At 38.8% G+C, this 24479-nt stretch overlaps 1 protein-coding gene across 1 annotated transcript in view; it reads right to left on the bottom strand.

The window, feature by feature from the left end:
* ALK (ALK receptor tyrosine kinase) overlaps positions 1–24479 on the bottom strand; it is a 309488-nt gene that overhangs the window by 90907 nt on the left and 194102 nt on the right. Inside the window, exon 5 of the mRNA XM_050316451.1 lies at positions 13143–13270. Within this exon, the coding sequence (XP_050172408.1) occupies positions 13143–13270 (128 nt within the window). The remainder of the gene's footprint in view (positions 1–13142; positions 13271–24479) is intronic.

Here is a 24479-nt window from a genome sequence, read left to right as displayed (position 1 = left end):
AAAGCAATTTGCAGAAGAGTGAGTATTTCCCTTCCCTTTTTTAAAGAGGGCATACTGTGAAACATCAGACTGTTCATTCCCATTACGTTTGCAGCTTTGGGAAAAGTCATAAACACAGCTTGGTCTTTTCCTGAGATATTCAGCTCAAGTCTGCTCCTAAACCAAGGGAAATGGAAAAAGTAACTGCAAGTGTGCTCAAGCTCAGAGGAAATTCTGTCTTAATTTATAACTACTCAAGAGGGATCTCTCTTTAAACCAAAGATGGAGATAAAAGGATGGGCTTATGTACAGGAAATTATTACAGCTTTTTTTTTTTTTTTTCAGCATAGTATTTGAAATTATTAAAACACAATGAACATATAACAAAAAAAACCAAACAGCACCACTCTTGGTACAAGTTTCTCTTTAGAAAAGAACTTTTGGTTTAAATTTTCCTGATAAAGAAGAAACATTGATTATACTAACATAATGGAACAGAAATTCCCTGACATGACTCTTAATAGCGTATCATGCTTAAGAAATCCTGTCAGTTGAAATTTAGTCTAGAATTCAATGATCTCCAGGAACTGGATTTGAAATTACTTACTCCTGAATGTAATGAGATATCCTTCAGAAGCAGGATGAATTAAGGTTCAAGACAAATGCTGAATATAATATAGATCTTAACTTCATTTGGAAGCAATGTTGTTTAAGACTGTATTAAGGGATTGAGTTACTGCTTCTACTTAAACAGAAGTGACAGAGTCATTCACAAGGGTAATAAAAATAAACAAGATAATGCAATTGAAAGAATTGCACCTACTGGTAAGGAAATAACTGAAAAATTAATGTGGATCTTCTATTACCAGTCTTTGGAAAGCAGCATGGGATCCAATCTCCAAATGCAACTCAATTTAAGTAGATTTTTCAAAAACCCTTCATTGAGGGCTTTAAGGAAAGTTGAACAACAAAAAAAAATCAAAGCTTTTACATAAGAGTGATTTTGCAAGGATGCAGAGAAGCAAATATTATCTACAGGACTCCATTAGAAGGCTCTGGGTTGTAGCTTTTCTTCTAACATCAACCTCTTTACCTTTCCCAGACATTCTGTATCTGAATGTTCTTCTGTATGAAAGAACTGGGTTTGTTGCTTTGTAGAAATATACCTTCTTTTCTAGACCCATTAATAAAATATCTAGACAGAGGAAAACCACAGGGCTGATTTCTGGTTTATAATTCATACAGGTTTCCAACTGCAGAGAGGCTTTGGGGTCTGACTGGAAGCACCCTGTCAAAGCTGCACAAATGAAGCTTGTTTTGGTAATGCTGGTATTGTAAAGTATGCCTGGATGGCACGATTAATCTTGCACTCAACAATCAAACTTTTTCCAGGGTTTATCCTAACAGACTCTGAATAAACTTCTGCAAAATAATTACTATAAAATAATTTCTCTGGCTTGGTAACCAGTGGGTGTTGAGAATGTTCAATAGAGAATCTGTTTGTTAAAGATTCCTTGCCTGACACTATTCATTCACAAGTGAGGAACTGGTGGGCAGACTTTATAGATTACAGGTATTAAAGCACCCACTGGCTTTAAAAGGATAGTGCTGTTAGAAATCCCAGACAGCAATTCTTCAACCAAAGCATTGTCCCCTTTCTGACACTCTGATGATGCTATGATGTTAAAGGTGGAATGAATTGCCCTCTGAAGTGCCTCTTTTTTCCTTTGTTGACTACAGAGGGACCCTAGAGACTAGCTTTGACATGATGCCTAACTTTCAGATAGCTGAAGTCACAAAAGATGAATACCATCTTGTCTAACTTCATCCAACAAAGCACCTGAATGTCTGAACTAAATCTTGCCTAGGGAGATTGAATCTCATGATGTTGGGAATTAGATGACTGGTTTATTATACAGATTTTATTCTCTGACAGTTCGGTTGAGGTCTAGACTGAGAATTTTGCTGAACTGCAAACTGAATTAGCTTTGAAAATGGAGTTAAGGAGAAGATTTTTTTTTGGTCTCTTATCCACTGAAAATATTTTCTGGCCTTTGTTCAAATGCTAAAAAAAAAGCAGGCAGGATCAGTGGAATGTACATGTGCTAAAAAAGAGGTCTCTTATACACTATTAAGACAAAGAAATATGGAGAAAGGGACAAGTCCATTGTTTGGCTCTGTAAACTGGAAAAGAAACTGCCATTTCATTAGTGCACCATGCACTCTATATGAAGACTTGACTCTTAATAAAATCCACACAAGTTCAGAAAGATTCCTTAGAGAAGCTCTGCCGTGACCAAGCTCTGCTTCAGTAATGTTTGGAATTCATGCAATTTGCTAAAGAGGAGTCCCCAGAGACAGAGCTCAATTATACCAACATGGTTGAATCTTAGGCAATGCCCAGCATTAACTAAAAACTCAAGCTGACAGCCAGTCTACTCTTTCCTGTTGCTAGAGATGCACCTGTAAACTGCTGGTTATTTTTGATGCCACAACTGGCCCAACTCTGTTCACTTCTCTCACTTCTAAGATAGATGAAAGGACTATTTAAAAACTCTTTCCATTTCCTTCCAGCTAATTCCATCCCAGGTGTCAACTAATCTAATGCTCACTCACTGTGGCCTGGCCAAAGGGCTTTGCTCATCTTTATTCATCTATTGTCACTCGCCTCTGTATTTATGCTGAGGAATTCACAGTGTAATTTCTTTGTCCTTTGCCTGTACTCAGTGCACAGCACAGACCAGACTCATCTGAGAGTACTGCTCTGAGATGGCACAGTAGTATGAATAAATGGAAATGGTAATAAACTAATCTGTAGTCTTTACAGAACAGTATCATGGTGGGCATGCAACATATGAGGAGTAATTTTGCATGATTTCCATTTGGTAGCAATCTGCCTGGTCATGACACTTTGGTTTCATTTCAGCAATTACCCTAATTGTCCAGGAAAAGAATGCACTGTTTATTTGAAAAGTCAAAAATAATATGAACCAGAGAATGCTCTGACTGCTGTTACACTTGAGAAAGACAATTCTAATGCAGTACAGACGCTGCTGCTGACTGGTTCTGCTGGTAACAGAAGCAGCAAGTAGAAGCATATTTATTATAATTTGAGGAGAGCTACATGAAGCCCACATTCTGCAAATCAACAATTAAGATGAAGACTACTTGCTACAATATAAACTTATAATGGAGTAATAATTGCCCTAAAGGTTTTGTGATGAGATTAGACAGGCAGGAATGTTTTGTGACTAAAGGGAAAGAGGAGAAATAGGCTTGTCCAAATGAGAGAAATTGCCTAAGTTCACTTGGGAACAGAAGAAGTTGGAGGTGCTACAAAGGTGAAATTAGAAGAAAACATAAGATAAGCACACTGTAAGCATGGAAGACCACTGCAAAAGACTCTGTGCAAACATGAGCAGGTGAAACATCTCTTTTCCAACATACGACAGAAAAGGTTATTTGCATTTCTCAGTTGTAAGTTATATTTTTAGCAAATAGACTTTGTATTGCAATCCAATTAAAAAAATTTATATAACTTTATAGTTATATGTATAATGGCAAACAGTAAGTGTCAGCTTCAGCCTCCTTTATCTACAAGGAAAGAACAGCTATAACTGAAATCTAACTCTTCTGTTGGCTGTGAAGAGATGAGCAGTGATGAAGAAACTGAAATCCAAATCAACAAACAAACCTCTTGTTAGGCTCCTCCTTTTTCCAAAAGCTTTGATAAATATACCTAGGGACAGATCTTCAACTGATGCAAACAGTCAAAGCTCCAACAATTATTGGGATGATGCACAATGTGCTTTACAAATTTCACTGGCAGAAACTCCTTACAAGTAATTGCAGAATTACTCACTTCCTTTACTTTGGGAAATAGCTTGCATGCAATAAATACTTGCTTTACTTTGCTGTCTAAGCCACTTGGCAATTTTTGTAGACAGGTGAGTCATTTTCCTACTGTTTTGTTACTGATGGGTACAACAAGAGCCTGATGAGTGAACACTGTTGCCAAAACTTTACACTTAAGGCTTCTGATCTTACAACCATTGCTTTCCTTTTGTTATGGTTGCACTAACATATGTTCATGAACACACACCCGGTGTGACTTTCTATAAATCAATAGCAACACTGAAATGTCACCATTTTCATATGAAATTTTTTTTTTTTTTGATACTCTATAACCTGGTGTTGGATTTACGCAGTTGTTGCTTACAGCTCTAAATGATGTTTTAAAAATCTAGTACGTAATTTAGGCTTAAATGCATGGAATATTCACTGCTGTAGTCTACAAAAAATAATTTACTCTAGGTTGTGACTGCCAATTCAACCAAAAGAGCTTAGATCCCAGTATGCCACAACCCATCATCTCACAGAACCAGACAGATTGCCTCTCAACTCTCAAAGGTTTTAGGTATCAAAATAGCTGCTTTGTTCATCTCTATTCAAATCTAATGAAAGATCCACCACTGATGATTTTTTGGAACATGATAAATGTCTCTTACAGAGTTGACTAAATTATGTTTCCTTGTAGATCTGAAAAACATTTCCAAACCTCTTATTTCGCTTACAAATTTGCTGATACTCCATCAATCATGTCCCATGAACAATACACTTCAGTCTGGAATTGGACTCAGGATCCAGCTGACTCACTTAGTGTTTGCAACCTCCCAGTTACACAAAACTTCAGCAGTTCAGCAGGCAGTCAGTTAAAGAAGGGAGGGGAAAAGGTATTCTTAAAACTTCTTTCATGTTATAAAACCTGACTGCAATTTAAGATCTTGCCATCCACGTGTGACTTCTGGATCAATAAGCCATACTAGCAGGGGTTTCAAAGGCTCGATTCACAAAAGCCCTGTATGCCTAATTTATGGAGGTACTCTGTAAAGCTGCCTCCATGGAGGCACCGTGCACAGTCTGTCCTTTCTCATCCTCACAGTTGGAAGGCATGCCTCAGTGCAGTGCAGTAATGATGGCGTTTTTGAAAACTCCTAGGGGACTAAGGAGTGTGGCTCCCATTAATTTGTGCTCCTAAGTCACTTGGCAGCTTTCAAAAGTTCTTCTTTTCCCCACGTTTTTCTCACCTTCAAAGTAAAAGAATTGCAACACACGGGTTTAATGATCCTGACTGAGATTCTGATGTGCAGCCACTGGTTGTGAGTTTCCAAATGCAACATAAAGGACTTAAATTTGTTGAAGCTGCTTTTCAGAAAACTTCATTCCCCCTTTACAGATCCTTAAAATTTTTAGGGCAAAATCTAGATGTTAGGGTTAGTCAGTTGTCATTTCTGTTTCTGGATTATGGATTTGATTTGGAATTACAAGGTCAAGGCATTTTAGTTTCAGTTGTTCTGTTTAAGAGCATTTACTTCACTGTATCCATCACCCATGTGTCACACCTCTCTCCACCATACTGGATTCAGTACAGGACTATTAAACCATGTCCGTGGTTTGATGTAGCAATTGTTTTGCTAAAAAAGCTGGCTGCAGAAGACCTGTAGAAACAGCACAGCAGGACAAAGCAAACTGGGCTCCCTGAGGCAGATAGCATGAGGTTTTGGACAAGAAGAAAGAAGAACTGCAAAGGGTCTTAGAGCACAACTGGGGCAGATTTGCAATGAAACCTCGGACACAGAAACCAAGCTGAACTTGAGCATTTCAGACAAGCCCTGGGCTACAGAAGTGCCCTGAGCCAAAATCTAAAGAACTCTTCCCTGTGGTGAAGAATTATATCTTTTTATCAATCTTACATACAGTGCACTGCTACAGAGCAGTGGTACCTCAGAATCCAGCGTTGGTATGCATGACATTTAGGCAGGCTTTAAAAAAAACTAAGGTTCTTGCTATCTATTTTATTTCATTTTCAAGCAAACACAGAATATCTTCTTTCCTTATTGTGCCATCTTCTCCTCATTCTTGTTTCTCTTTCAAAACCAATTTTGCTCATCAGTGGCTCTCGTGAGATGTGCCACAAAAAAGGACTAGTTTCCACCTGAACATCCCACATATTTATCTTTGCTTTTGCTAATTTTAAATGTGAATTGATTAATCCTTGCACATTTCATTCAATTTTGACAATTCACTGAATTTCCTTTACTTTGTTTCTTTGCCAGTTCAACAGATTATCCATATAGTTAGTTCAGCCTGTTTGATTGAGTGGCTATCTGATTAAGTTTGATTGCTCTAGTTAATTAATTGGATTGTAAATGTTTATTCCAATCACTTTCTAACTGGTCAAACTTTTTAATCATTTTCACTATCTAGACCAATTAGTCCTGCCTGATATCCTGTCATTTATTTTCAGCATTACTGGTTTATCACCATCTCTTCTTCCTTCATCTCACCCTCTCTCTGTTACCTGAAGGGAGCCGACAAGAAATATGGACAAAGATTATTCACAAGAGCATGTAGTGACAGGACAAGGGGGAATGGCTTCAGACTGAAAGAGAATAGGTTCAGATTAGGTATTAGGAAGAAATTCTTTACTGTGAGGATGCTGAGACACTGGAACGGGTTGCCCAGAGAAGTTGTGAATGTCCCATCCCTAGAATTGTTCAAGGTCAGGTTGGATGGAGCTCTGAGCAACCTGACCTAGTGGAAGATGTCCCTGCCCATGGCAGGGAGGTTGGAACTAGATGATCTTTAAGGTCCCTTCCAACCCCAACCATTCTGTGATTTTATGATTCTGTTCTTCAGCTCACACAGTCTGACTCTATCCTTTTTGCTTGATCATCTCCCTCTTCTGTTCCGACTTTCTAAGCTTCCCCACTGTGTCTCACTTCTTCATAAAGAATTACCATGGTGTTCCTTCACAAACATGAATGGAGTTGCACAGCCAGGTCTTAACAGCTTTAAACCTCAATCCTATTTAAATCAAAAAACCTTTTCCTACAGCTAATAAGGAACTTCATGGATATAAAGCAAAGTTCAGAGCAAAACTATCCCAACTTTGTTTTTGCAAAAATCAAGGATCTGCATGCCCCCTGTTACAGGCCAGCAGTCTTTTGAAAATGTATGGGTTCATTCTGGAGAGAAAAGGGAGAGTGGGACTGTCATCTGCTTACACAGTGGAGTCATATTGCAAAATCTTTGAATCTGGAGCAATACTGGTTTAAAATCATTGGGTCATCTGTAAATCATCATTGTCCTTCCCATTTCTGAAGTGATAATAGCGAATCTTATGATTGTTTTAGTAAATCCAAGCAGTTAAAACATCACAAGAACTAAGTGGCAGCAATTAATAGTAATAAAAATAAGTTCAATTTGGGGAAACCAGATTACAGAGTTCATTTTCTTTCACTGAATCAATAGCTCCCCTGTTGAAATAAGCCTTAATTAAGGGAGAAGGTCAGGATAAAAATCATATACAGCATTAAAAAGATAATGTATTGGCCAATTTTTCAAGGTGTTAAAAAGTACTTAAGACCCACAAGTGCCAACACCTGCAGTGTCTCTCAAGCAGTTCCTAGTACCTCTTAGGAGCAGGTCCTTCCCTTTGGATTATTAAAGCTTTGGATTTTAAAGGCTGAGATTTCTCAGTTCTGTTTCTTAACCCAAGTCACCTAACCTTTTATGAATTAGAGTAGGTGAACCTCCTTACTCAGGTAATACAGTAACTTTGCCTAAGAAACACATCCATTTGGAGCTGCCCTGGCAGATTCCAGCCTTTCCACCTTCTCTATGGCATCATCTCTTTTAAAGACCAGTTTTAAGTGCATTATTACACCACCTAAAAACATTTCTTCATAGCTCCCTCCTCTGTATCTTAAAAACCCAAGTACATGGTCAGTTGACTACTAAATAAAACAAGAGAGCACTAGGTCCCATTCACAAACAAACTGGCATGGCAGACCTGTGAAAACCAAATGCTTTAGATATTCAGGTTTGTTTCCCCCCCACTGCCTATTTGGTAAGCACACTGATGTTCTAAATAGATTTAATTATTTAACATAACCCTCACTGTCTAAATCTGGCTCCACAAGAAGTAGGTGTTCACAGTCAGCAACAGAAATGCATAATCACTAATTCATTACTGCAAGAAGCTCCTCTACCACTAATTGAGTTACTGTGCCTTTTCTAGGAGCAATATTAAAACTAAATTTGCTTAAATTTTTTTATTCCTAGCATTACTATAACTTAATTTTAAAAAGATGAAAGTGAAAACAAAGATAAGCCCCATAACAAGTTCATTAAATTTATTTTACTTAAATTGGCACAAACCACAAGTGAAATAACTTTCACTTTGGAATGACTTTAAAATGATTTAACTTCACTGCAGCCACCACACTGATCCGTAAAGCAGTTTTTTCTCCAAGACAAGATCCCTACAGGATTAAAACACTAGCAGGTTAGAGATAGATTTTGGCACACAGGTTGAATTCAGAATAATCAGTCATACCTCATGGGGGAGCAGAGGTGAATGAGGAGGAAGGTGGTTGCCAAAGCATTTGGAAGCAAATATTCTTAAAATAGTAAGGCTTTTCCAAATGCCTACTTAGTGAAATTAGACCCTCAGGAAAACCAGCTCAGTTGAACTGTATAAATAGCATAGGCCACTCCATGGAAAATGCATCCAGTCTGCCTGATTTTATTTTTTTAAATGAAGACACTTAATCCAAACATACTTAATAATTCCCATTGATTTCAATTAACTCTGGATCTTTCCTCTGGCTTGGTAAGGTCTTTAACCACTGCATTAATGCCAAAGGAAATTCTCCAGCTTCCTTTACACAGAAGTTACCTGGATAGGCCAAGTAAGTATTATGGTAAATGTTGGTCCTAAACCTCAAGTAGAGACATCTACTTTTGAAATTATGACTACTTTTATTTTTTTAATCCTGTCTATTTTTCAGGTTTTTTAACAACAATACAGTACTGACTGTGCTCATTGTCCTGTTCATCTGAATTTCTGGATGGGGTGGAACCCAAGATGGCATGGTTGATTCCATTGAAGGTACATATCTTCTTTCCCCCATCCCATAATTGCAACTAAGCAAATAAGTAATAATAAAATATTGTCACAATTAAGCTAGTTGTTTCATAAATTTCTATAAACATCTTGCAGTTTCACTCAAGTGAAAATTACTTAAATGTTATAGAAAATTTTTTGAAATTATTAATTATTAACATCTAAATTAGCTGTGTGTCACGTGGGACTTCAATTTGAAACACATTTAATTTTTTTTACAGTGAGAAGAAGCAGTTGCCAGAACAACCTCCCCAGGGATGTGGTAGAGTCCCCATCACTGGAGGTTTTTAAGATGCAGCTGATCAGGATTCTAGATAACCTCACCTAGACTTCCTTTCCCACAAAAGTTTGGACCAGATTCTCTTTGGAGGTTCCTTCAGCCTGGGCTGTTCTGTGATTTTATCACACACACTGATGTAATCTCAGTCTTCTGTTTGGAAGAGGTTAACTTTCCTAGGCAATTTTCCAGTAGGAAGCATCAAGAACTCATTTTGAAAAGGGGCTCACTGGTATTTCATTAAGTTCAGTTAACCACAACATCCTGTCATGAAATTAATTTATAAGACAAACTGCAAAAAGTGAGCATATGTGGGAAAACTGAAATGATACATATTCAGGTTTTGTCTGAATACACAAACTCATCATTTTAGTAATGATTCAGATACAGAAGCAATCCTGTTTGGAGAAAGACCTTATTGATCTCCTGCAGTTGATTCATAAATCTGTTGCTGGACTGTTTATCAAATGGAATCATGAAAAATTCTGTCTGGCAGTTAGCCGTATTTCTTCACACGTGTTGCATGTCCATATCCATGCTCTTTCCTTGCTACCTCTTCTTTCAGTAAAATCACCTCCTGGTCTCCAAAATTTTTCCTTTCTTGAGAGGTCCTCTGCTTTACATCAAGGATTTTGCCTTTAGTATAATCTTAACTTCAATTTTCAGAAATTTGAGTTATTACAACCATGAGATCATTACAAAACTAACTGCCTACAACTCTGAAGGTAATGAGTGTATTTCTACGTACTTTCGGTATCTACTGAAAAAAGTTATTGCTGAGTGGACAGAAGCATTAACTTAATCAACAACACACAGTCTCTCCCCTCTCCAAAATAAATGGTTTTTATGTTGCTTACTGAGCTTGAAAACTTGAAAGCTAAGTGCTTCCTCTTGGACAGGCTGAGTGTCTGAAATAACTGCTTTTAACAGCCTTGGAGCATCATTAAACCTTTAACACGTTTCAGAAGCATTTGATCTCCACGCCCCTTACGTAAAAATTTACTTAGAATTGGTAAATCGATCATTGCTAAGTAAAACAAAGTCTTGTCATTTACTTGTGCTTACTATTAAGTACTTTAATTAAGACTTTTGGAAATAAGTTAACAAATTAATTAATTTACAACTGCAATAAAAAATCAGTAAGAAACCCATTAAATATCATAAATAAGTCAATACATTACTTAGGAAATGAACTCTATTTTTATTACTAGAAATTACCATCAACTATAAAATGCCACTGTACCAATTACTTTACACGTAGAAGGAACAAATTCCTAACTGATGTTATTAAATTAATATATTACTTCTCTGTAATTTGTAAATTTTTTTTTGTGCTTTGGCTGCTGCACTTATTTAAATAGTAAGTTGTAAGAAACAAAATTAGGCAATCAATAGCTTAGGTTTTACACACTGACAAACATGATTTGCTTCACATTTAAGTCAGTAATTGAAACTCAATTGGCTGTAGGATGATGGGTAATGCTACCTGTTGTCCTGAGCCAAAACCTATAGAAGTACAAGCAGTCTTTCTATTGACTGTTGGGGCTTTCTGATTGGATTCTAACTCCGTGGTTGAAAAAAACTGTAAGAGCTTTCCCTTTCTAATGGAAATCGGGAAATGTGAAGATATTCAAGTGACAAGTCACTCTGATTTTCTAATCTGCTGCAGTGTTGACTGAAGAAAGGGAAATGTGGGGTGCAATTAAGACACTACAATGATAGAGTTATGTTTCCACTCAACTATTTTTAATTAGATGGCATATGGATCTAGAATTTTTAAAAATTCAGACTTTGATCAGCATCTGAATCTATTTAAGTTTTTAATTTTAATTCCCCATTCAATCCCATATAGACCGTTATTTTTTCTGTTCAAATGCAATAAATTTTTCCTATGCAAAATCTTTTCTATGATTAAAGAACTGAAAAAAATGGAATTACCAATGCATAAAAACAGATTCCAAACTCAAGCTTCTACCTTCTTCGAGCCCTTGTTGTTCTTTACCCAGAGGGTGGTTGGGCCTTGGAACAGGCTCCCCAGAGAAGTGGCCAAAGCACCAAGCCTGACAGAGTTCAAGAAGCATTTGGACAACACTCTTGGGCACATGGTGAGACTCTTCAGGTGTCCTGTGCAGGGCCAGGAGTTGGACTTAATGATTCTGAGGGGTCCCTTCCAACCCAGCATATTCTGTGATTCTATGATTCTATATCTAACCTGCATATACCTATGGAAATGGGAGTCTAATTTCCTAAGATTGTCTGTACACCTTAATTTATTTTTAAATTGCATTTATGGTCTTCAAAAGGCTTAGAAAAATGAGGCTGAAGTCATGTTACTCTTTCTCAGATGTTTCTTTCCTAAATTCACCCATGTTTTATGTGCTTCAGTGACGTTAGGGTATCCAAGTAGGTAAGCTGCCCAAAGGCTTCTAACATCTGCATAAAAAACAGAGTTAGATTAATCTTTTTCTATTACTTTCCCTATTTTCTCCAAGCCTAGGGTGCCACCTTGGGCTGCTCATCACCACCTTTTTTTCTCGTAAAAGGACACAGTACCACATCTTCAACTGTGTGCAAAAGGCTTAGTGGTCTAAACCAACTGAAAAAAAAACCACCACAAGTGGTTTTATTTTCCGATGGTATTATTCATACACCACGTCCTCTAAACAGAGCAGAGGAGTAGCCATTTGCTACAGATCTGTAGACAAAATGGGAGATTTGTTCCTTCTTTTCCTCACAATGTGTCTTAATGGCCTCAGCACCTGACATCCGTCATGCGCGGAGCAGTGCTTGGTGTGGGTATGAGCTCACAGTCTGTCACTTATGGTTCCCCTTCAAAATGCTCCCAGAGTCTGTTGCAATGAATTCCCAAAGCACTGTAGATGTGGACGAGTTCTGTCCCTACACCAGCAACAGGGCAGGTGCCCTCGGTTTGAACATGCCCCGTGCTTTCAGCACAGTGTCAGGTTGTTCCTTTCCGGAGCCTTGAGAGCACCTTTACACACAAACAGTGCGATAAATCCCTTAGTACAACTGGCCTCTGTGGAGAGCAACAAAACTGACCAAAATAATGTATGTTCTCCAACACATTTCCCTGTCCTAGACAGGCTGAGAAGAAGGACAGGCAGTCCAAGTCAGCAGTGCTCCAAATAAATAAAATGGACAAAAAGTAATGTGTTAAGAGCTATAAGTAGTAATATTCTTCACTGACGTGCCACCTAAAGATTTCAGTATGATTCACAGGGTCCATAAAACTGGTAGAACTAATATGCAGCTGCTTCTGGCATGGAGCACTAAATTTACATACTTGGATTGATAACAGAGCTTGTATTTAAAAAAGTAACTTCCATTAAGGTTGCCCATTATTAAAATTCCACACATTACATTGAGCTATTAGGGGTTACTCAGCAATAACTGCTTTGGAATATTGCCAAAGAACGGCATACATTTTAGAATCAAGTTTTCCACAGTTGTTTAAAAAACAATTCTGAAATTTGTAACCATGAAAAAAGATGGCTTGCAAGATGTCTGCCTAGGAAAACCCCTGATCTGTTCTACTTTCTGCTGCAGAAAAGCGAAGTTGTCAGGAGAGGCATCTGGCAAGCCAGGATGAATACTCTGTTTCTCCTGAAATGAAATTTTCATAGCAATTTTCTGTCCGAATGGAAACATATCTCCCCCACGGCCCTGGCCCTGGCCAACTTTTTTTAACTTTTCAAGGGAAACTTCTAAGGTATTCTAAAAAAAAAAAAAAAAAAATCTTCCTTGGAAGGAAACCTGTTTTATTTTTTTTATTTAAATGATTTATTTGACAAGAACCTTTCATTCTGTGAAGTTTCCATAACAGCCAGAAATCATGCTCCTCTCCAAAAAGGCATCAAAAGATTATGAGCTAGAAGTAATAAAATACACTGTTACCTGAACTGCAGTTCTTCATTGCAAACGAATCCACAGCTGCTACACTCTTGTTCCCAGCAGCAATATACTCGAGTGAGATCCGAAACGGCTTCTCTAGGTGTCCAACTCTCCTCTGAAGTAACACCCATCTGGTCTCAGCATAGAGAGAGAGGAAAGAACAAAGGAGAAGAGCTGTAAGAAAGGCTACTTTACAAGGACCAAATCCCCCAAAGGAGCAGCTCCACATATGGCTGCTCACACTGTGCCTCCTACCCCAGTCCTCACTTCCCTCACAGTGCCCCATGGTCAGGGCCTTTCTCTCCCACAGATTTTACAAAACCAAGTTTCTAAGCACCAAGACTTCCAGTCAGCTAAGGTGTGGAAACCCAGCTAAACAGTAGCGTATTGCTCTGTTCTGTCACACTTCTGTGCTCCCAGTTTTCTCACATATGCCTGCCTGCTGTTTAAAAGAAACTTAACTTTCTGTGCAAAGCAAGCTGTGAAATCTGTAGCACACATGCACAGCCCCTCTAAATATCACTCCTGATTCTCACTGGCAAAGTCTCTTAGTCACTCAGGCAGTAAGACAGTCTCCAGGGTTGTACAATAGCTGTAATTCCAAGGTCTGCAGCAGTGGCTAATGTGCTTTGCTTCTAATTCAGTTGGCTGGATGGCTTACGCATGCATGGACCACTACAACTGAAACATTCCATTTCTCCTCCTCCCACTTCCTCCCTCCCAAACAACAAAAAGTCCCAGCAAGTAAATTAAGAAACTGGATTAGCAGCTCTGGAGACTAACATCCACACTCAGAGAGTGCTTCCACTTAGTCTGCTTGTTGCCAAGAGTAAATGAGAACAAAAAGCCTGTTTGAACTCAATTTATCCTCTGAGATGTTAGAAGCCATCAAGGCCTGGCTGTCTTTAATGCCCACCTTCTCCCCTCTGATCAGCTGGGTCTGCTGCTTTGCCCGAAATAACTTGTGCCAGACAGCACAAGAACTATTCCTAGATCATCACACCACCTTCTCATTCCACTTCTGTATCCAGCAAGACATGTCCAAAGGTAGACAGTAAAAAGAAAAGTATCTATCTTTTCCCTAGTACACTGGAATTCTGATCTGCAAGGAAAACTTTCAGAAATTAAATACTTATAAGATAATATAGTCTAGTCTATTCCTCTTTCATCCTTAGACAGAAGGCTGCCAGTAAAACCACTTGATGCCATTTGTGAAGGGCTGCTTCCCAAGACACACATATTACTTCAGCAGCAATAGGGATCCCATCACCTGTTTTGCTCCAGTTTATTCAGCGCCTGCTCACTAACCATAGATGTGAACACGGACAAGAGATTCTGTAAAGTCACTCAGTCACTACTATTCAATCCACTTTTTCACATTTCTGTTCTGTTACAGGAAAACCACAGCAGCAAGGAAAAAAGATCTCTCTGTAGCATACCCTAAGTGGTCAGCTGGAGTCAAACAAGCCAACAGGAGTCTAACAAAGCCCATTAGGAAATACTCTTTACAGCTCCAGCTGAAACTTTCAAAAGATGAGAATAAAAACTTACTGTGTTTCCTTAAGTTGTTTTTAAACACCAATATTAAGCATTTTTGAGAAAGACTGTAACTATTTCTCATTGTCAGAAATTTTTCACTACTTTTACATAAACCCCCACATTTTTCGTTGCTATTGTAAAAATATTTCTCATCAAGAACCCCCGTCACCCCTCAGTGTATGTGTTTATGCTTGTCCATGGTCTGTGAACACAAACAAGTTTTTCTTGGGGAGGGAACCCACTGGAACTGATGTTCTGAGCAAAGGAAACTACACAGTTTACCTGGCATCCATAACAAGAATCTCCTTCTCCAGAAGTGCACCAAAATTTGGATATTACAAACTTAAGAGGCACTTCTGAAAGGAAATCAAACAATGTGTATATGACAATTGCACCAACCAATTATCACTTGTGCCTGCTAACAAGCACGGATCATTCCCAACGCAGGCTCTACATTGTGCCCAGTTAGGAGACTTTTCTTTGTTCCAGAGGCAGACACACTGTTTATCTTATCAGGGACACAATGGTGTCATTATGCTCCAATGAACTGGACAAAATTCCAAGCAGGCAAGGAAGCTGCCAACAGGTATGTTAAGGACCTAAAGAAAACTCCTGAGCAAGGGCTGCATAAAGACCCTGCTGACAGCTACAGCAGTTCAACTTGCAACTCAGAAAAGCAAACGATGCTTTTTAATGATTTACTAGATGTCTTTGTCCCTCCTGTTCCAGCCAGAGTGGAAATAGGCTGCTGAATTTCCTTCTTTGTTTACAGTTATTTCCATTTCCACATCTCATCTTCCAAATTCTGTGCTCGAGGCTCCCCCTTGAGAAGAGGATGTTGGCATCCTCACTTTTTCTGTCCCACTCCCCCAAGAGATAAATCTGCTTTTGCTGAAATTAAATAGAATAAAGCATTGAGAGTATTTTAAATGCCTAGCTTGGGTGCATGTTATTTCTTTTGATGTCGTCTCAAGTTAGGTATATTATAAGGATTAGAGGATACAAATTTCCCTACAAATAGAGTCAAAACCCATCCTAGATTAATTTTGATTATGAAATACAAAAGCATCTGTATGTCATGAAAATTGTTTTTCTCAGCTTCAGAAGACTGATGGATTTTAATTCCAAGTACGCAGTGGCTCTCAACAATGATTTGCATTTCTGTGCTACCACTAACCCTCTGGATAAATGTGCCAGGAGTTTTAGGAATTGCTTTTCTGAGTTACTGGTGCAATAACTTTAGTTTGAGATTCTCAGGCCTCTCATAGTTTACCACAGAAACTTTATTAACTCCCAGAGCTGTTGCCAAGCAGGTATTTTATATCACCACAATGCAAGACTGGAAAAGGCAGACTCACTCAAGCCCAGATTCATTACAAAATATATTCATGCATCGTGGTACAAATTCCTACAATAGGTTGCCTGAGACTCAAAGATTCATGTGAAAAGAAATACCAAGTATCAGCCTCCTTCTTCAGAGACACGAAAATAAATGAGCTAAAGATGACATTAACTGGTGGATTTATCAGGAATACTAAAAATAGTTACTGGGTCAGCAGAGGCACCTGTGGCAAATTCAGACGGGAATTTATTCTGCCATCATTCTGTGGCAGAAAAGGGACTGATCTCCAGACCTTTCTATACAACACACTGTATTTCATAGACCCATACTCATTTGCAGATCCTGTACTACAGGCTGCCTGGCAGCAGCAAGATCTACTTCAGCATAACCAATATGTATTAGATGTTAATTAGTAGTAGCTTTATTAAATTTCTATCAGTGGCCTACATGTTAAGAAACTAATTTTAGAAAGCATTTTAGCAAGGTAGCAGAAAAGTCAGTCATCTTTAGGGATAGATGGGAGAACACCATGTCTGGAACCTATTCATACTGAAATCCTGCTTGACTGATGACAAACTGATGCAAGTACAGACTCTAAGTGGACAGTGAGGTGAACATTCCAGAGAAAACTGGCTGAACTGCCAGGCTCAGAGGATTATCATCAGTGGTACAAAGTCCTACAAAGCTGTAGGTCCCACAGTTGGGGTCCCACAGTTGGGAGAGGGGCCTTGACAGGCTGGAAATTGGAACCAACAGGAACCTCATGAAGTTCAACAAAAGGAAATGCAAAGTTCCGTCGCTGGAGAGGGAACAACCTCATGCACCAGCACAGGCTGGGAAGTGGCTTTGCAGAAGTGGATCCTGGTGTACAAAATGTTGAGCATAGGCTAGCAATGTGTCCTCAGTGACAAGAAAGGCCAATAGCTTCCCAAGCTGCACTGGGAACTGCAGATCAAAGGGGTGATTCTTCTCCTCTGTTTATCACTGGAGAGGCACCTGGAGCACTGGATCCACTGCTGGACTTTCTAGCACAAGACAGACATGACTTACTGAAGTGAGTCCAGCAAACACCCACAGAGATGATTAAGAGGCCAGAGTATCTGACCCAAGAGGAGGCTGAGAAAATTGGGATTGCTTAGCCTGGAGAAGAGAAAGCTCAGGAAGGACCTTGTCAATGTTTATATGTTCTGGGAGCATGGGAAGAAGACAGAATTGGACAGCAATATCCAACAAAACCAAGCACAAGGCACGTTTGCTTGAATTGAAAACCAAGAAGTTCCATTTAAACACAAGACAAAACTTGCTTACTCTAAGGGTGACTGAACAACGGAACAAGTTGTCCAGAAATCTTATGGAGACTCTATCTCCAGACATTTAAAATGTGACTGGATTTGGCTCTGGGTAACCTGCTCTAGCTCACCCTGCACTGAGCAGGGAGGTTGGACTGCTCAATCTCAGAGGTTCCTTACAACCTCAGCTATTCTGCAATTTGTGAAACTCAGGTCCCAAAAGCAAATTACAGCAGATAACAAATTGCTCCTCTTATCCTCTGCATAATCTCCAAGAACTCTAGAGGGGGATAAATCAGACCAGTAAGCTGACAACTGCAGGGACAAAAGCATCAGTTACTGTACACACCACTGTCATCTCTGCACAGCGTTCAACACCACAGCCTATTTTTACCACAACATTGGCCATAATATCCATGATGATCTCTCCAGATACTGCCGCAAGCAATTAAAAATACTGTAGTTTAACATTTTAATTCAAACCTTCATGCAGTAAAGCAATGCACTGTATTATTTTGTTTAGGCACTGCCCAGTGTCTTGATACAGCAAGCCAGATCCACAAAAAGTCCTTCACTGAGGCTACAGTAAGAAAGAAGCTGACTGAGATATCTAGAATCTGCAGTATATGTCAATTTAGATAGAAACTAACAACACTGTGGTCTTAAGTGACAGAGTAACTAAAAATCCTAGATCCAAATATTTGCTGACTTCGAAGAAGTTCAGACCTGGATATGTTATCTAGAAAGAATTTATTGCTTAAGGAAAGTGTGGGCAGCACCCAGCATTCCTCTTAAAGGCTCTTCTCCAAAACAGAAAATGCTGCTGACAGAACCTGAAGACAGATTTACACAGGAGTACAGGGGCTGAATTTTCAAATGACCTTCTGTATACTCATTCACACTCCTTAACCCAAAGGTATGCTAGAAACCACCCTTGGCCTCACTCAGCCCTGCAAGGGTGAGGCGTTAGATCCCAAACAAGGCAAAGTACTACTCTGTAACCTAAATTTTCTTAAGCCTCCCATCCATGACTCAGTTTGCCAGATGCCAGGTAACAGGTTTCAGAAGCCATAATCCAGTTTTCATGGAAACCTAATTTCTGAGATATAGTTATAGTTTAGACACACTTCAGCTATTCATGCAGCATGTAGCTTCAGCAGGAACACTTTCCTGATTAATTCTAATCAATACACTAATGCTTTAGATGCCATTTTGCATGCTCCTCTGGGTAATGCCAGCACTGATTAATTGCAAGTGCAAGTCAGGATGATTCTCTTAGAGGCAGTGAATTAAAAAAAAAAGTGCTAGAACTCTCAAGTAAAGTCTCGAGTCAGAACACTTGCATACTGCATTTGTCTGTCTTCATGGATAAATGATTTTGAATCCAATTAACACACACATACTCTTTCATCCTGCTAAAGAGAGGTTTCAAAATGATTGACTGCAGCAAGCTTTGGGACTTTGGTTTTGACATCCCACGTACAGCAACCATCTTTGTGACCATTCTCCAGACATCCAACTAATTCTGGAAGGTAGAATTAATTTCTGTGCCATCAGCCAGCCTGACACCTGTGTTGCCACCTGTGTCACCACCTATGTCTTTAGTGCAGTGTAGTTTGTACTGGTCCCAAGGCATAAGTTAAGTTTCACCCAGAACACTGTCCCAGTTCTGACAAAGCCACTGCTTTCGCACATTTAGAGAAAATTTGAAACAAAAAGTCTTCATCATAGAAGAAACATATGGAAAGAATTAGCAAAAAAAAAAAAAACAACCAAAAAAAACAAACCAAAACCACCAAACCAAAGAACAAACCCTTAAATCCCATTGCCTTATGTATAGTAAAGAAGGGGTAAATGCACTTGAACTGTGGTGTGGGAGATGAAGATGCATGGCCCCTCCTGGGTCATGATTCAGATTGTGTGCTCCCAGTAACTATTAATAGTCGGTTGAGGGAAGAGAAGAACTTCAAACTATCTCCTCTTTTTAAGAAGAAAGCTCTCTGAATTCAAGCTATATTTTGCTCTCTTATCTCCACTCCACAGAAAAAAAAAAAAGGTGGAATTTAACAGACTCCTCATAGCTGAGTAACAGCGTGATTTTATTTCTTCTGGTCCAAGCTCTCATCTAAAGTACTTCTATTGCTAACAAGACTTACCATGGTATAATAATGGCCAGTCTTCGCGAGCGAAGATCCGGGGAAGGTCTTTACACCTTCCAGCCTGCGCATTGGATTTTTTAGGTGAGACACAGTGTGCGCGGAACTGAGCCCACCCTTTAATCCTAAGGTTCATCTGCCGGGGCCAAGCGAGCTTGGACGGTGGCAGCGAAGTCCTTAGGACGTAGGTGGGTTGCCTTTTAAGGGTTAACGAGCTCCACCTGCCCGGGAGTGGCCCTGACCGGGAATCGAACCCGGGTCTCTGCGGTGACAGCGCAGCGCCTTTACCACTGGACCACCAGGGGCTCCTTACCATGGTATACCTGTGAGGAAAATGAATGTATCTTGGCCAGGACTTAAGTTTTACCTCTTTGGTAAAACGTTCAGCAAACTTTTGGGAATTACAAAATTAAATAGTAATAATAGCAGTTGCATCAGGGTATTTCACATCAAAATCCACCTGTGGCAGTGAAAAAATTCATTTTGAGAATGAAACCTTTTTAAGAGTAGAATTAAAAATTAACAGTAGAAATCCAAAAGAGAATTTTCCCCTTTACTAGATGAATTGGTGAAAGAATATAACCTTCTCCATCCTGCATGCCTTTACATAACTGTGCAGGAGTTTACAATGGGTTTTAATCTTGCCTCCATACTGCTCCAGACTTTTTCTTGCTTCAGCAATTAATGGGCACTGTGCAAAGGAAGAACCAGACTAGATCTTTTCAAGTTGCAGCCAACATAAAATTAAAATAGTTTTCAAGATGATGTCAATAAAACTTTAAGAGACAGAAGGATTAAAAATAAAATCACCTATAGGAGTCTGTATAAACACTTTTCAGCTCAGACAATATGTTGTCTTGTAATTTCTTTTAATTTTCAACTTTAAATTAATTTCAATTTACTGAACTTAAAATTACTTTAATGACATCAGGGCCTGAATTTTAAGCATGATAACATAGTCTTGAAAAATAGCAACAAATAAAGTTATTGTACAGTAATTCAAGAGATGAATTAGTATTATAGGAGAAAATTCTTGATGCAGAACACAAAGTTTGCAATGTTAATTCTTCTGCTCACGGATAATTCTACTTTATAAGAGAAAGAAAAATGGTATACCTTTTCCTCTATTGATTTAATGCCAGTTGTCTTCCTACCCTTTTCAATGGCCTTTTGCATAAGCAAGACGTAACAGTTAGTGATAGGTTAAACACAGTTAAGACCTTTATTCGTGTCATTGGCTCAGACCTTTAACATCCCTGTGAGTGGTTCCAAGAATCCTTCCCCATCCTTTCCTCAAAATTCCTTTGGAAGATGCATTCACAAAGTTTTGCCATTAAAATAAAGAATTGTAATGATTTACTCTCCTGTTACTCTTTTCATACTTTTAAGATAAAACTAATAACACTGCCACCTCCTCCCATGAAAATGCCCTTATTCTGCTAGGTTTGACTGATGAGTCAGGCACTGTGTAATTACCTTGCCTAGAATAGGAAACCAACAAGATTTTGGCTCCAAACTGTGACGCAAACTGCAGTGATACCCCTTCACATGTACTGGGAAGAAAGCTAAATCTCCCTTCCTTCTAGGATTGCAATGCTGAGTTCCTTTGTACAGCTACTCTACTGAGAACTGTACAACTGGGGAGATACTGCAGTATGGCAGAAACTGCTTTAGTTTCAGTACAGTGAACACAAGTAGCCCATAAAGGATATTTTTATGTTATACTTATTCCTGGATAACAATGCGAGTTTGCAATTAAGCCACTACAGTTTTCTTGGCAGTAAACTCTTCTCCTATATTTAGAGCATGCTACACAACCACAACACAACTACTCTACACAGGAAAAATTATTAAAATGGCAGAAGATGAAACCTACAGAGAAAAAAATATCTTTCCCTGTTAACTTCCATAAAGTTAAAATATTTTTTTTAATCTCTTTCCTGAGTTTCTCTTAGAAAAATCATTGTTACAAAGATTTTGCCTTACTAACCTGTTTAAAGAAAATTCCCTGCTCTGAAAATTTGAAGACTTACATTTGAGCACTGTAAAAAATAGAAACAGGTAACTGACTGAAGAACCACACCCTCACAATTAAATCTAATTCTTGTGATTACAAATGAGAAACTTTGAATGGAGTTCATGGTAGAGGGAAAACATCTTTCCAACAGAGTATTCTGGCATCTCTCCACTGGAACATAACCCACTAAATAAATGGCAGGGTTATTTTATTCCAGTTTTTCTTTTTAAAAAGTTTGTGGAATGAGTAATTCAGGTACTTACAGGATGATTTTTGTTACTGACACTTCCAAAATGTAAACTTAATGCTACATACATGCTAAGAAAATCATCTAATCAAAAACTCTGTTGGCCAAGAGTGGTTGAGACATGAGAAAGCATTGTTGGTTTTTTGAATGACAGAACAAATTACTTTAATTAGCCATTTCATCATATCCAATAAACAGTTCTGATATTTTTTTGGTGGGAGCTCCCTGTGGACATGACATGACTAATCACTCCAGTAAGAGGCTACTGCAATCGCAAATACAGTAGAGTTCAACAGCCTGCCCAGAGCAATATGTTCATCTGGCACTGAACTTTCCATCCTGTTCTCCAGTTGAACCATGCACAGTGGAACTTTCTTCTGCCTCTTGAGAAGTACATAGTTTGAGGCACTCCTGGGATGCTAAAATTAGCAATCCTATCCAAGATGTAGCATAAAAACTGATGTGAAAAGAACAGCTCAGCATCCTTTTCTGATGCACAATGGCTCTTTAGTGTCACCTGCTCTTGTAGTCCTCTCCCTATTTGCATATGAACCTGATTACACTTACTTTAATGAAACTAACACTGCCAAAAAATGGGATTTCACTGTATGAAACCAAGTTGCAATAACTGTTGGCAGCATGTAAGCCAAGGCAATCCCAGGAACACTGAGCATTCATACAAACCATTATATCTTTAGATGATTATCCAGACCTCCCAGCGCTTTAGTAGAGAAATCAAACACCTCATTTTTCAGGTGGGTGAAAAGGAGGAACAGCAAGGTTATATGACTCATTTAGTCAGTAGCTAGATGGTAGAACTACGATCAGAGAGACAAATTTCTGATTCTTATTCCTATGTCCTAATCCACTGAATCATGCTGCTTCTGATGAAGGTAATTAAATTTAATGCTTCAGGGAGTAACTTAATTGTCTTTGAGGATCCGAAGGAAATTCCATCCTTTCAACCCAATGTACAAACACTGTTTAGGTGTGCCAAAGAGTATGCCATTTTTTATTTAAATATTGAAAGTAAAACATAATCTAATCCTAATTGCAGCCAAATACAGTCAAGACAGGATGTCTTTTCAAAGGGAAGGGTAGTGGCAACATATTCTGAAATAATTGAGTTCTCAACAGCTGTGTCTAGAAGACCAATTAAACCAGGATATTTACTTCTGCACTCAGTGATGGCTCTTCAAGGCACAGCTAAAGGAAAGTATGAACATTGCGTCTGCTTACCACATACATGGTGGAATTACATCCACAAAGGATTTTAGGTTCAAAGTTATACTCAAAGAGTGGATGAGAGGGAAGATTTCACTTAAGAGAACAGCTGTGCTTAACTCTGTATCCTTTAGGAATATGTTGCAGATATCTAGCAGCTTTAATAACCTTGATTTCCAAACAAGATATCAATCTATCCAAAGAAAGATTAAAGACTAGATGAAGGACTGTTTGAATCATTAGGCTCAGAAGGATTTAGTGAACATCTACTCCAGGCATTCCAGCCCACTACAAGACAGTCCCTAACCTGTTCCAGGAGGCTGAAAAACCCCATTTCATCAGCTCAAATCCCATAAAAAGCTGTCTGGTTAGGAAAAAAGAAAAAAAAAAAGAGTGACTGGGTATCAGAGATTCTCAGAAATAAAAAAGACTGGCAGATAACCCTCAGCAAATGCCATCTTTCCCATAACTTAAGCTGTTTACAGTCTCTACCAGCAACACAGAGGTAGGCATATGACTGCACTGTACATAGGGTGTGCCATATGAGATGCAAAATAGGTAAGTAAATAAAAATAAAACATGGTTCAAAATAAGCGAAATGCCTCTTGTAAAACTGTACAATACAGGGGATATCTATGCACAAACAATGTGAGGGGTGGCATGAATGGAAACTCCAGGAGTGAAGATGAAAGATGTATGTACTGATGAACAACTTCTTCCTTCAATGTAATTCACTTCCTTCAAAAAGAGCTTTGAAAGAAGTGATTCATTAAGATGGATATGAATAGGGAAAGATGAGGCTTGGAATGCAGAAAGGCTTTGTCCAAGACTGCTTATGTAGCAGGTATTGTAGGAGTTACTCTATTGCAGAAGGGGGCCTTTAAACTGTAGTTTGAATGGAGAAGGAAGTTAAAATAAAAAGGAGAGTGACTAAAACAATCACTTGGTCAGTATGCTCAAAGAAAAGGGATGTGGGAGGTCAGTGTCCACTCTTCAGAGCAAATGACACATCAGAAGGCAGACAGATCATACCACTTAGCAGCTGAAATGTCAACTTTAAAGAAAGAGAAATGCCATGAAAGTGAGGTTTGCACAGCTTTCAACATGGCAGCAGTCACAGCAATGATATCAGAGCTGATAACAATGCTTACACTATCTTACCACATTTGGAATATAAGCAAGAATAACATCTTCTGTGTAGGCCCAAACAGAAGAAATGCTGCCTACAGTCAGGTCTACTTTTCCCACACATGTTGAGACTGTTTCTTTCCTACTGATCTAAATCCCCCTCATTTAGTACTGTATATTTCTGAGAGAGAATCGTAGCAAGCCATGCTGAACATCCAGAAGGGTGGTTAACTGCATCTGGCACTGCCTGGAGATACAAGTTTAAGCCGCTGTCTGGTTTCTCAGCTTCCCAGAACCTGGAGTACAGAAATGTTTTATTTAGCTCAGCATACATTTGCCTGTTAGTCTCAATATTTGGCACACACACTTCCTTTGAGCATAAATAAGAAAAGCCTTGA

The sequence above is a fragment of the Myiozetetes cayanensis genome, unplaced genomic scaffold (assembly GCF_022539395.1).
Source record: "Myiozetetes cayanensis isolate MyiCay16 unplaced genomic scaffold, myiCay2020 scf2-11, whole genome shotgun sequence".
In the NCBI taxonomy this organism is placed as follows: Eukaryota; Metazoa; Chordata; class Aves; order Passeriformes; family Tyrannidae; genus Myiozetetes; species Myiozetetes cayanensis.
This window is presented reverse-complemented; position numbering and strand designations above follow the sequence as displayed.